The sequence below is a fragment of the Sarcophilus harrisii genome, chromosome 2, assembly GCF_902635505.1.
Source record: "Sarcophilus harrisii chromosome 2, mSarHar1.11, whole genome shotgun sequence".
NCBI lineage: Eukaryota > Metazoa > Chordata > Mammalia > Dasyuromorphia > Dasyuridae > Sarcophilus > Sarcophilus harrisii.
The window spans coordinates 561665048-561679566 of NC_045427.1; the positions used below are offsets into that span (position 1 = coordinate 561665048).

The following is a 14519-nucleotide window of genomic DNA, read 5'->3' on the forward strand; positions in this document are numbered from 1 at the left end:
TGGGCCTGCCCTGGGATTGGGCACTGGGCTTTCACTCTGGTTCCACAGACTTTTTCTGTTAACCTTCCAGGTTCTCTTTGGTGGCTCTGAGCTGATAGATTTGGAAGTTCCCAATACAGCTGCTGATTCAGAGGTTGGACCCTTACCAGGACTGGGTCTGGGACTACATGCTGGACTCCCATTCTGGTGGCATAGATCTTTTTTGCTGAATTTCCAAGCTGCCTTTGGCTGGAAAATGTTCTATTCCATTTTCTGGGGTATCCTGATGCTCTACATTTTACTTAGAATCAGTATTTAAAGGAATTTGGAGTATTTTGTGGGGAGAGATTGGGTGAGTTCCTGCCTGTACTCCACCATTTTGGCTCTGCTTCTATCTCAGTTTCCTCATCTATAAAATGAGCTGGAGAAAGGGAAAAAAAATCTCTCTAGTGTCTTTGCAAAAAATTTTGAATGGGGTCATGAAGAGTTGGACACAATTGAAAACAAATAAACAACAGCACATTTGATACGTAAATCACATTTAATTGAAGAAATGCCATCTGTTACCTGTGTGATCTTATCATTTCTCAAGCTTCCCTGGACTTCAGCTATTTCATCCAAAAAAGGGGAAGGTACCCTAGGAAATCTCTAAATTCCTTTCCAGCTCACAAGCCCATGATGCTCTTTTATTCCTTTGTTTGACCTGGTCTTTTCAGAGATACTTTCTTTTTATTTCAAATTGTCTGTTCATTGCAATAACATCTTCTAACATTCTGTTTCTCTGTCTCTTTCCCCAACATTTCTTTCAGATAATTGAGACTGTAAACAATGAATAAACAATACTTCATTGTATGAAGTAGCTTCCTTTTATAAATCAAGAAATCCATCTGTGCTGATTCTTTTTTAAAGCTCCAACGTTATCACTTAACTTAATCCCATCCCTTCTTAACTTATTTTGAATCTTCTTGGAATTTCAAGGGGAGTAGAAGATACCACCTTTTTATAAATTTGAATCTATCTATAACAACAACAACAACAACAAACTATTACTATTACTCCTACTCCTACCACCACCACTGCCACTGTTACTGCCACTATTATTGCTATTGCCTCTGCTGCTGCTGCTGCTGCTGTTGCTATGCACTAGGCACTTGGCTAAGCACTTTACAATTATTATTTCATTTTATACTCATAAGGACACTGGAACATAGGTGCAATGCTTGTCCCATTTTTAGAGATTAAGAAACTGAGGCAAACAGAGGTTTTCGAAGTTTACACAGCTAGTATCTAAGACTAGCATTAATACTCCTTCCACTTAGCCATTTAGCTGTATGTGTATATATCTCTGTGTGCATGTGTTCATGCATTTGTTAAATAGTTACTAGCTGTGTGACCCTAATAGACAGATAATAGAATATATTTATATATACACATATATACATAAGCACAATATGTATATAAAAATGTCACATTATATATATATATAAATTATATTTTGAAAATAGGGTCATATACTTCACACACATATCAAATTCATGCAACTAACACATAATATATAATCTGTAATGGGGCATACAGATTTTATGTCTGTCTATCCATCAATCTGTATGTCTATTTACATACAGCTAATATCTAAGTATATTTAATAAGTATGTATAAATATAATTAAATTTATTTATACATATATACACAAGTATATATATACATATATATATACTTATATACATATCTATAGATACACTTAGATACTTACTAGTTGATTGACCTTGATAGATCAACTTATCTTACTGTTTAACCCATATATATGTATATGTGTGTTTATATATATGAGATACGTGCATATATCTATACAAATTTATTTGTTTTGCTTATCTATGTATATATATTAATTTCTAGAGCCATAAAATACAAACCATAAAGAACCTCAGTTGTCCTCTAGTCTAAGCCCCATATTTTACAGTCTAGGAAATCTAGGTTTAAAAAGGGGAAATTCATTATTCTAAAGGGGGAAGGGAGAAAAGAGGAGGGATGAGAGTTACAAAGAGGTAAGGAAATTTCTGGTCAGTTCTCCAAAACAACCTTTATTTTATTCTCTCTTACCATGAAGGAAGATGATAGCATGTCCTGATTTTTTTCCTTCACCCAATTTTGGGGAACTGAGTTCAGTGGCTGAAGAATTTCTTTTTTATTTTCAAATGGGAAAGTAACTGCTAGCTAGAATTCAGCATTACTTATATTATTACAAACAGGCTTTCCTGCTGTGAGACTCGTTTTTTTGCAGCTGATTTGCACTTTTCTCTGGGTACCTGCTACTGTTTATGAATTAATGACTATTTGGTTGTTTTTTTCTTATTATTTGGAACTAAACCATTACCTTAGGATTGTTAATACTGGTAGAGGACATTGGAGCTGCCCCTGGTCTTCCTAAGCAGCCTCTGTTGGTCATCAGCTTGAAGTAGTATCTTAGAATCCTCTCCCCACATTCCCTCTTCCTCTGTTCTCCTTCCCATCCCTCTCCTCACCTGCTATCTTTCCCTCCTCTCTCTCCTTCCCCCTTCCTTTCTCCTTCCTCCTACACAATGTACTCACCTTTGATACACCTCAATCAGGAGAGCAAATAATACAGTTTAAATGAACAAAATCCCAGAATTAGAAAGTTGGCTCCCAGCTTGTGAGAATGAATTTTGATGCATATGAAAGGAGAGGTTATGAGTTCCTTATTCCAGCTGGAGTACGCAGCTGGTCTTGGTCTTCACAGATATGGGACCAGTGAACATTTTTAGCCATCTTTAGATTACAGAAGGGCAGTAGGTTGGAGTGCCAATTTCTGTGATTGGAGCAACTCACTCAGTAAAGTCTAGACTGGATGATCCCATGTTGTTTATGGCTTTACAAAGAAAATCCCATGACAGGAGCTTGAACACGACCTTGCAATAAAATCTATAAGCAATACTGTTGGCAATTGCACCTAAGAGATAAGAAATAGTTTATTTATGCTGCTGTAACTTGTAAACTGGGAAATCCTTTAGGAGTGTAATTTTTAAGTAATCTAATCCAGAAACATAGGGATATAGATTAAAGGGGCAACAGAAAAAGGACCATATTTCAGTTTTTAAGAAAAGTCAGGATAATTCAGTGAATTTTTATTACAGAATATATTTATGTGTATTATATTATGTATATATAAACATGGATGTGGATACATAATATAAATATACCTTCACACAGCTATAAATAGATAGATAGATACATATATCTCATTCATGACATTTAAAACAAATTTGCAAATGATACAAAGCTAGGAGTTTAGATGATATATTAAATAGCAATGTTAAGATCCAACAAAGTCTAGCAGAAATTTAATAATATGAAAATCCAGTTGGGATAAATGTAAGGCTTTATACTTGGTCTAAAACAATAACAAATTAATTCTGAAGGTATAGGAGGGTGATGGTCAGACCACATTTTGGTAAAGATACTGGGGGTTATAGAGGACTGGAAAGTTCATAAGAGTCAACAATAGAATGTGATAGCCAAAAAAGCTAATGAAATATGTGCCTCCATTTAGAGAAGCACAGCAATAATGGGAGTGACAGTCCATCTGTACACAGCCCTGATCTGACCCATTAGTGTTCTATTCTTGGCACTATGGGTTAAAAAGGCTATTGAAAAGCTGACAAGTGTACAGAGAAACCAGGATGGTAGCTGTGGTCTGCTGATGTATGTTTAACAAAATACATTTTTTGGGGGGGGGGACTGTGTGAAAGGGAGATATATACATGACATATTTTTATATTGAAGCTGCATCCTTAATATTTTCTCCATTACTTTCTTAAGTCTAGATAATCAGCAAAATCATAAACCAAGCCCTTATTTACAGGATTTGTTGACTTTTTAGATGCAAATGCTCACTTTGAAAATGATTGAGGCTGTCTCCAGCATAGCCCTGGAGGAGCCACAAGTGCTTGTCATAGGGGGGTCAGTTGGAGAAGCTGCGATATTAATTCTGGAGAAGATTCAAAAAGTATGTGATAGCATTTGAAGGGCTGTCATATAAGGGAAGGATGCAACTTTATCTGTTCAGCTCCAGAGGGCAGAAGCAGAAGTAAGGGGTGGGTTGGTATCAGGAAAAAAATAAACCTTAATAATGAGAGCTTCTCCAAGTGCCTTGGGAGATGGTGGCTTCTTGTTCACTGAGGATCTTTCAGCATGGAATAGATAGAGCACTGGACCTGGAATCAGAAAAACCTGAATTTAAACCTCACCTTAGATACTTATTAACTTTGTAACTCTGGAAAATTCCCTTAATGTCTATCTTTCTCATCTGCAAAATGAGGATAATAATAGCACCTAACTTGTAGGATTTTTGTTAGGATTAAATGAATAATTATAAAGTGTATAGAACATATTAAGTACTGAGCAAATGTTATTTATTAGTATTAGTATCATTATAGAAAATACTGTAGTCAGTGAGGACTTCCTAGAGATGATAGGATTTGAAAAGTTAGAAGTAAAACCAGGTAACTTTTGGCTCTCAAAATTCTTTAAGTAATTGGTTGGTGACTAGCTGAGTGCTTCTGTAAGATAAAACTGACAAATGGAGTTGAGAGAAAAAAATAAAAGTGTCAAGATGACCTGTGGAAAAAGTAACAATCTCAAGTCATTTTCAATATCCATCGTGCAGTCTTTTGTGAATCTTAGGACACAACTGACTTAGATCTTCCTGTGTAAGCAGTTATATGGTGGCAAGTAATATTTTGGTGGGAGTTGGAATGAATTTCAGGATATATGTATATATACATATATATATTTTTTTTTCAGGATTTTCCTTGTCCTTCTAAGCTAACGGCTTTTCAAAAAATCCTTGGTAGAATGAACCTGGAAAGATGCTTCAAAGGAACAAATAGCTTTTTTCACTTACTCCAGTAGAATAGTGCTCATTTTTATATAGGTCCTTAATTTAACAGTCATACACAGCCACAACAGATAGGAGAACTAAGAATGAAGCCAGCGAAAATTCCTAGTCTCTTAAATAATTTCCATAAAGTCATTGTACCTGAAGCTCATACATTTTTCTCAGAAGACAAACTTTCTCTTCTCAAGCTTAACTTCTGAGCATCTGAATTCTTATATTAAATATAATTTTGTGATCTTGGTCATCAGAAAAGAATAGAAGTAGCAGTTAGGAGGTGACAGATGGGTACTAGAGGTAGGTACATGGTCAGCAGCAAAAGGGATGATATCTGCCAATGAAGGAAGAGATTGAAATTATGGGAACTTGACAAAACAACTAAAAAGGACAGGACAGGTTAGAATCTATGCTTTGCTATATTCTCTGAAGCCTTTGCTATATTGTCACTAAGCACAAAAAAGGAAGTTCATAACGATGATAGTCATCAGGAGTTTAAATAATGTTTGTTCAGAGTTCTTTATCGAAGAATGCCATGAGGTATACAAAAATGCTTTAGAAATACTCCCATCAGAAATGGTTTAAATCAGAGAAAGCTTTTGGTATTTAATGAGTGTCAGATATCTAGAAAATTTACTATATAGGGAATAACCTTCTCCAGTGTTAGATAAATGGATAGATAGAGAAATATGATAGAATAGATAAATGAAGAGACGGTTTTATGGTAGATATGATAGACATATATAAAGAGACAGATATGATAGATATATACATATATATATATACATATCACAGATATATATATATATATATATATATACATGCACATATATACACATTAGATAGAGTATTTATTAAGCCCTTACTGGGTAATGGAGGATACAAATACAAACTTTTTTCATGCAGTTAATGGGATGAAGAGATAAAATGGGATAAAAAGATGGATATTTCACATTCTTCTCTGATTGTAAATTCTGAAAACACACTCTGGGTTAGGTGAGGATGATTAGGGTAAATAATAAAGCTGGAAGTTTAAATAGGAGCTGGAATATATGTTATATAGATGGCTAGGATGTCATGTGGAGGATGCTTTTGGGCAAGATAAGGTGAAAGAGAGCTGGGAGGTCCAGTGGTTGTATCCAAGATTCTGTTAGAGTAAGGAAGATGAAGATGATAGTCACTGTTTGGGTAGCAAAAAAAAAAAAAAGAGAGAGAGAGAGAGAGAGAGAGCGAGAGCGCCAGAAAGAAGAATCATGAACATTTAGGTTAATGTTTTGTATTTGATGCATTAAAAGCTGTGTGACCACGGACAAATTTAATTTGCGGATATAAAAAAAAGGTAAAGATAGTGTCTGCTCTCTAAGAGCTCACAGTCTAAAGGCAGAGATAAGATGTAAACAACTATGTACAAAGAAACAATATACAGATTGAATTTGAAATGATCAACACAAAGAATTAAGGGGCTTCCTCCAGAAGGTTGGATTTTAGGAATCCAGGGAAGCCAAGAGGTATAGATAAAAAAAAGTGTTTCAGATGTGGGAGAAAGGCAAAGAAAATGTCCAGAACTAGATGCAGGAGATGGAGTGTCTTAAAGGAACAGCAAGGAGGCTGGTGTCATTGGATCACCGAGTGCAGGGTGAGTGAAAGAAGGTACAAGAATATGGGAAATGGGGATGAGGGGCACAGGTTATAAAGGCTTTTGAACATTAAACAAAGAACTTTAGATTTGGTATTAGAGATAATTGGGAGCCACTGGAGTTCATTGAATTATGTGGTGACATATTCTTTCGGAAGATCTCTTTAACAACCATATAGAAAATGGTTTAGAGTTGGGAGAGACTTGAAGCAGGGATACCAAACTAGCACATTTTTTGCAGTAGCCAAGGTGCAAAGTGATGAAGACTTGAGCTAAGGTGGTGGCAGTAACAAAAAAGAGAATATGGCATGAGATACATTATCAAGGCAAAATTAAAAGGCTGTACATGAGAGTGGGGGAAGACACAAATTGTGAAAGAATGAGGATTCAAGAATGATGTATAGGTTATGAGCCTAGGTGGATGGTGCTATCTTCAAATGTAACAGAAAAATTAGAAAGCTCTGATTTTTCTCTCCCAACATGATTCATAAAGCAAAGTATATTAAAACACTTAGGGCTTGAGAGGAAATATGATGAGTTCTATTTAGTATGTATTGGTACATGTTAAGTTTAAGATCATTATGAGACATTCAAATAAAGATCTCCAAAAGGCAGTTTTGAAATAAGAGACTGGACAAAGTTAGAACTAGATAAATAGATTTTTGGATTATTACTGTATATTTGAAAATTGAGTCCATAGGAACTGATGAGATTCCCCAGTGAAATAGTATAGAAAGGGAAGAAACAAGAGTTCAATGCAGATAGTGCATGACTTGGATGAAGATTGAGCAAAGGAGAATGAAAAGGAGTGGTCAAGCAAAAAGAGATCCAAAAGACAATAGAGAGACACACCTCTCAGATTGGCTAAAATGACAGGAAAAGATAATTATAAATGTTGGAGGGGATGTGGGAAAACTGAGACACTGATGCATTGTTGGTGGAGTTGTGAAATGATACAACCATTCTGGAGAACAATCTGGAAGTAAGCCCAAAAAGCTATAAAACTGTGCATACCCTTTGGCCCAGCAGTGTCATTACTGGGCTTGTATTCGAAGGAAATCATAAACGAGAGAAAAGGAGCAACAGGTACAAAATTTTTTGTAGCAACTCTTTTTGTGTAGCTTCTTGTGGTAGCAAAGAACTGGAAAAGGAGTGGATGCCCATCAATTGGGGAATGGCTGAATAAGTTGTGGTATATGAAAGTAATGGAATATTATTGTTTTATAAAAAAAATGATGAAAAAGCTGATTATAGAAAGACTTGGAAAAATTTACCTGAACTGTTGCAGAATAAAACAAGCAGAACCAAAAATATACTGTACACAATAACAAGAACAATAACAGTTGGGAATGATCAACTATGAAAAACTTGGTTCTTCTCAGCAATTCAGTGATCCCGAAGCAATCCCAATAGACTTTGGTGAGAAATGCCATCTGTATCCAGAAAAAGATCTAAGAAGACTGACTATAAATCAAACACATGCTATGTTCACTTCTTTTTTCTGTTTTTTTTAATCTCTCCCATGATTTTTTCCTTTTGCACTGATTTTTCTCTTCCAACATGATTCATAAAGAAATGTACAAGTAAAAATAAACTTAAAATATTATTGAAAGTGCCCCCCTAAAAAAAACCTAGAGAGAAGAGAATATTAAGGAAAAGAGGATGATTTACAGTGAAAAAGGTTTCAGAAAGATCAAAGTATTGGTAGAAGTATTTGCACATTAAGAATTCTCTGAACAAATGAAATCAGAGATCCAGACCTGAGTATCCCTTACTTCAGTACAGTTTGGATTCTCAAAATATACATATTTCTTGAATAGAAGAAAAAATACCTTAAATTATTGTTTTAGCTATCACCAAGAAAGTATAAAAGCCCAGGCAGAAAAGACATCCATGTGTTGCTGTGAGAAGGAGATGGATATTTTCCTAATCACAGAAAAGTGGATCGTCAGTTTGACTGAGCTCCAGTAATGTAATGATTATTCACTCTCTTAAACCATACTGATAGATCTGCTGTATTGTGATTCCATAATGTGCAACCAGGGCAGAGTTTAGAAAATCTGTGGGGTTTTTCCCCTATTTTTCTACATTCATATTTATGGAACCTTTCAAATGCTAGCCTTTAGAAAGGTCAATATTGATCACTGTTGTCTCTCAGGTTGTATGGCTGTTTACAGCTGCTTACCATAATACATATAAGCCACCTTTCTGAGACTTGTGAATTAAAGGATCTATAGAAGGGGTCATGTTTCTGAGCTTATCATTAAATATCTTTGCTGAATATAACAAAAAAATTCTAATAGGGATATCCCTTTATTCAAAGAATCTATGAACACAATGATAACCTTTCCCAACTTTTCTTAATTCTAGTACCTTCTCTCTGTTAGTTATTTCTTTTATCCTGTGTATAGCTTGTTTGTGTGTATATGTATGTGTGTGTATATATATATATATATATATATATATATACACACACATCTGTATTTGTGTATGTGTGTATATATATATATATATATATATATATATATATATATAAAATTAATTATTTGGTATATAGTTTGTTTATATATATGTATGTATTTGTGTGTGTATATATATGTATACATATGTATACATGTATACATATATATATACATACATAATATATTTGTTTGCATATCATATCCCCCATTAGACTCTGAGCTCCTTGAGGGCAAGGATTGATTTTGCTTTTATTTTCTCCCTAGGGCTGACAAAATGCCAGGCACTTACTAAATGCTTATTGGCTGACTGACTGAAAGAAAAAGGCTTTCTGTGGAATGGCTGTAGCTAGCAATTATTTTCAACAACATTTTTTGCCCAATCTTGCCACTACCTTAGTGACTCTTGACCTGTGTCTCCTTCTCCCTCACACCCTTAGAGTTTTCGGCCACTTCAGCCTCCGCTCTGAGTGGCAGCTAGTGAAAGTGGACTACAAATCCATCTTCAGTCGAAGGTGCAACAAGGATGACTTCCAGACCTGGCACTTGCTTAATCAGGTAGGCCCAGTTGCTTCTGGTTTCTCAATTGACAGTTTCACCACATGCCTAGCATTGCTTCTACTGTGGGTCCCTCCACCTAGGACAAAGAGGAAAGAAATGAGAACTCCTGATCTTCCCAAGCAGGAATTTATATCTAGATGTCATTCTCAGATACTAAGGTTTTAACTCTTTCTGAGAAATAGTCACTGAGCATCTCCTGTTTCCTTTGGCATTGCAGTAATTTTGAAGGAGCTTCAGGTGTCCACTGGGAGATTGGGTATTAAATCACAAGCTCGAGGAAGGATTGTAGGGTCACAACTTCACAACTGTCAGACAAGGAATCTCATTTTTACGGGTAAAGAAACTGTGAGCCAGAAATGTTAAGTGACTTCCCTAAGATTTCATGGTTAATGAGTAGAAAAATTGAACCCAGATAGATCTTCTGACTCCAGAATCTACTGTTTTGTTTTTGTTTTTGTTTTTGTTTTTTGTTTTTTTACAAAGTTGTGATGGTCTGAACAACATAAAGTGATTTGACTTAAAACTGATATTATTGCCATTTAGTATAATGGTTATTATTTAGTTGTTTTTAGTCATGTGATCTCATTTGGGATTTTTTTTTAGCAAAGATATTAAAGGGGTTTTCCATTTTCTTCTCCAGCTCATTTTGCAGATGAAGAAACTGAGGTAGACAGAGTTAAATGACTTGCCCAGGGTCACACAGCTAGTAAGTGTCTGAGGCTGGATTTGAACTCAGGAAGATGAGCCTTCCTGACTCCAGGCCAGCACTTGGTCCCCTGCTCCACCTAACTGCCCTTAGTACAATAATCACACAGTACTTAGAAAAGAAGTAACTGAGTTACCAAAATGGAGGTCTTTTCTGTTTCAGAGTAGTATTTCATTCGAGCCCAGTAAAATTGTTGGAGGCCTGTGTGTTTTAGGTGGAAAATGATGTCTCTGCCATTTATAGAAAACAGGAAAGTCATTGCAATGGATTGGCCTTTTGTCAGCAGTCTGGGTGGCCAGTCTCACCCCATTATTCTTTTTCCTCAGAAGGAGGAGATTCATTGACTTTATCCTCAAACCAAATGTAAATTCGAGGATGGTAGACCTGAGGTTTTGGCAGCATGATCTGGATATGGGGGGGGGGGAGGGTCCAGCAAAAAAATAGAATGAGAATAATGTCAGCTCAGGACAATTCCCCTCTCCCCACCTCTTTCTCTCTTTATTTAATTATAGCTTCTTTTTTTGCAGGGAGAACCCTGTGTCATGGGAGAAAGGAAAATATTCAAGAAACGCAAGCCAGGAGCACAGTGTGCATTAGGACGGGATTACTCGGGAACTGTGGTTTCAGAACCATGCATCTGTGCAGACTGGGACTTTGAATGGTGAGAGTTTTTGACCGCCTTTTTCATTGATTTGCAGGTATAGCCTTCTACCTTTTGGGTTGATGCAGGACAGTCACAAGAAACATGCAATATGTCAGACTGTCAGTTTTGGTCCCAAGCTGCTCAGCACAGTGGGACTGCTGCATTTGGGAATAGAAGTCAGAGAAACAAGGCATTTTCAGAGTAGATAAGTTCATCTACTCAAGAATTGGGGGAGAAAATGATCTTGCCTCTGCTTTAGAAAAAGTCTTAAAGAAGATGAAGCTAAAACTTGAAAGTCATTCACTGTCCATAGACCACAGAGGATAAATATACATGATATGCATCAACACACCTAATGAGCAATTGAAAGCAAACTTCTGAGTGTGAGGGTTCAGTTGCTTACTTGGTCTTTTCTACATGGATGCATGGATGCATTCATGCATGCATGCATGAATGAATGAATGAAATAAAAAACATTTATTAAGTTCTTTCCTATGCACTGGGAGCTGGAGAAATAGTCCCTACCCTCAAGATATTCACATTTTAATAGAAGACAATAGATATATATAAGTGATGCTTGGGGGGGGGGGGGGTTTGGTTTGGAGAGTCTCATGAAGATGAGTCAGGTCATAAGAGAGTAGATTGACATATTCTTTCAAATAACAATTGCTTTGAATTCAAATGAATGAAATGAGCAGTAGTTAAATGTTTGCTTGTAATGCACAATTCCAGAATTGGAGTAGGAAAGGTCAGCTGATAAGAAAATGATGCATGACTGAGGCTACTTAGATAGCATGGCCATCACATCTCTGCCTGTGTGATGTGAAGCTTCTTTTAGAAATCTAGCTAATGCAGGGACTAGCTGGTAATGAAAAGATGATCCAAGATCATATGGTGAAAAAGTGCTAGAGATACATCTATGCTAAGACCAGAATTGCCTCAGCTGGTTTCAGATATTAAAAAATGCTAAAAATATGGAAAGGGCTTTTCTATTGTATGTGGAGGACAAGCCTCCTCTACAAGAGAAACTTGGAAATATATTTTCCCAGCTTGGACGTGTTTTTTAGAACACAGAAATCCAGCACCTATTTGTTCACACTTTTTGACCAATCATGACACATGAGTGCATTAAAGTAGAAACATTGTGCCTGGATAAGTTCTACATGCTGCCTTTGCTTCTGAACCAGTCCTTTAAGTTATCAAAGAGAACTGGATGGGAAGAAAGTCAGATTGAAGTATTTGTGGATATTCTAATGAAAGAAAATTTGCACCCAGACAGTCAGGGACTTTGTGAAGGAAAGTTCTATTTCATTGACATCTACTTAGAAGAATGACTAAAGTTAGAGCCAAAGAATTTACAGTAGATCAAAACTTGAAATTCATTATTCCATTCTGCAAAATTGCAACTAGGACACAGCATTCTGCTTTGTTGTATAATATAGTCAGAAGAATCTGAAACAATTTCAGAACAAGCTCCCTTTGCCAATGAAAATTGAATGAGAATTAAATGCAAGCTCAGAGGACAGTGAACTGTTACAAACTGAATCAGATGATATGACATCTATAAGACTGCCTAGCAAGAAAAAGAAAGGAAAGAAAAGTAAGGATTCTCTTCAAGAAAAGAAAAATCAAAAGTGAAAAAGCGGAACAGTGCAGATGGACATATTGGACTTGTCCTTCAGTTCAATATGAGGAAATTGATCATATATTTTAAATGGCCAGCAAGCAAAGCATTCCTTCTTTGAACAATAAGCAACTGTACAAACTGGTCAGAAATTTCTAAAGCTTACTGAAGTCATATTCCTTCAGGATGGCCTTCCTTAAGACAAAAAATTCAACAACAACAGGCTTCAACAAAAGATTTGTTTGCCAAAATTGAAAGTGCAAAAAGAGAAAGGGGAAAAGGATGAAAAGCAGAATATGGAGACAGCTCCAAGAAAGATAGGTCAAGAACTATGAAGAAAAAGGAGAGAAATAAAAAGAAGAATATAAGTACAGATTCTTTTTTTCCATTGAAGATAGACACATCAAATATAACTGTTCATGTAAATCCTCAAAACAATAGTCCAAGGACAATATTTAAAAGAAAAAAACGGTCAAGGATCAAAAGCCACAGAAGTAATAGGTGACTCCCAAAAGCCAAGATAAGAGATGAGAAAGATTAAAATAAAAAAAAAATCCCCCAAACTCCCAAACCAAAGATTGACAGATCTTGAAGTGACACCAGCCATTTGCAAAAGCAGGAAAAAAGAAACTTGTGAAAAGACAATAGAATAGAAAATGAAAAATTTTTACACCACTTCCAAAGACTTATACATCATCCCCTGCTGTGAAACTATTTCCATTCCATCCTATTAGTCCCCTAAAGCCAGAGAGTAATGACATAGGAGCCCCTAAATTGATTATAAAACAAAGGAAACTAAGTTGTTAATGGAAACAACCTGGTGACCTGAAAAGTTTCTTCTGACATGGCTAAAATGAAAGAATTGTAGTTAACATGTATGGGACTATCTGCCTTCTAGGGGAGGGGGTGGAGGGAAGGAGGGGAAAAGTTGGAACAAGTTTTTGCAAGGGTCAATGTTGAAAAATTACCCATGCATATGTTTTGTCAATAAAAAGTTATAATAATTAAAAAAAAAGAGTTATAGTTAACTGGAATCAGTGACCTAGAGATAGAGTGTCAGCATTTAGATACCACTACAATGATAAAAAAGAACATAACTAGGTTAATTGAAACAGAATTGTTTCTTCCCAGCAAGATAAGGCCAAGTTATCCATGAAGGAATTGGCAAGAGTACAGAAAATCTAAGAGACTTGTGCTTTTCTTCCCCCTCCAAAAACAGTGTCAGTAGATCAACAGGAAAAGAGGAAAAATCAATGCATTTCGTGGATGCTTTTCAGGCCTCCAGGTAGAAGAGTGGAAAAAACCCACAAGGAAAGATCTTTAGTGCTTTAAAAGTGTTAGGATTGGTTTTCTGGATGATCTTTAAGTATTCTAACTTCCAAAAAAAAGAGTAGATTGTTTATCTTGTGATGGAAAATGTTTCTTCAAACATTCCAAGATGGCATTTGCAAAGAATCCTATTTTTAAAAATCATAACTTTTTCAGTAATAAAAACTGAGTTGTGACACAAGGAAAAAAACATGTTGGGTCACGTGATTCACTAAGCATTCAGGACAATAGGACTCCATCCTTTCATTATTAAATTAATTTCTTTCTATATACAGAATACTCAAAATTATTTGAGGAAATGAAACTCACCACAGTGATGTGAACTGGAGCAAATCCTTTTGATCCCAACTGAGAGCTTTCTTTATCTCCAACACCATTCAAAGTTTGTATCAGAATTTTTTTTGATTAGTTTATAGAGCGTATCCCCATTAGTTCAGAACAAAGGTGTCAAATTCACAGCCACCTGATGGACAAGAATCCCAAATATAGCCTGAGCTAGATTAAAATGTGATGGGGAAATGTTCAACAAAATGAGTAAAAATATAATACAACATAGAAAGTGCCAATTTGTGGTTTTCTAAATCACTATACAGCTAGCAAGGATTCATTTCTATTTGAATATGACATCATTGGTTTCAAAGATTTAGTAACTACATCAGTCACTTATTTTAAA

General features: G+C 35.7%; 1 protein-coding gene across 1 annotated transcript in view; it reads left to right on the forward strand.

The window, feature by feature from the left end:
• SORCS3 (sortilin related VPS10 domain containing receptor 3) overlaps positions 1-14519 on the forward strand; it is a 694786-nt gene that overhangs the window by 624033 nt on the left and 56234 nt on the right. Inside the window, exons 15-16 of the mRNA XM_031955808.1 lie at positions 9424-9541; positions 10778-10911. Coding sequence (XP_031811668.1) covers positions 9424-9541; positions 10778-10911 — 252 coding nt within the window. The remainder of the gene's footprint in view (positions 1-9423; positions 9542-10777; positions 10912-14519) is intronic.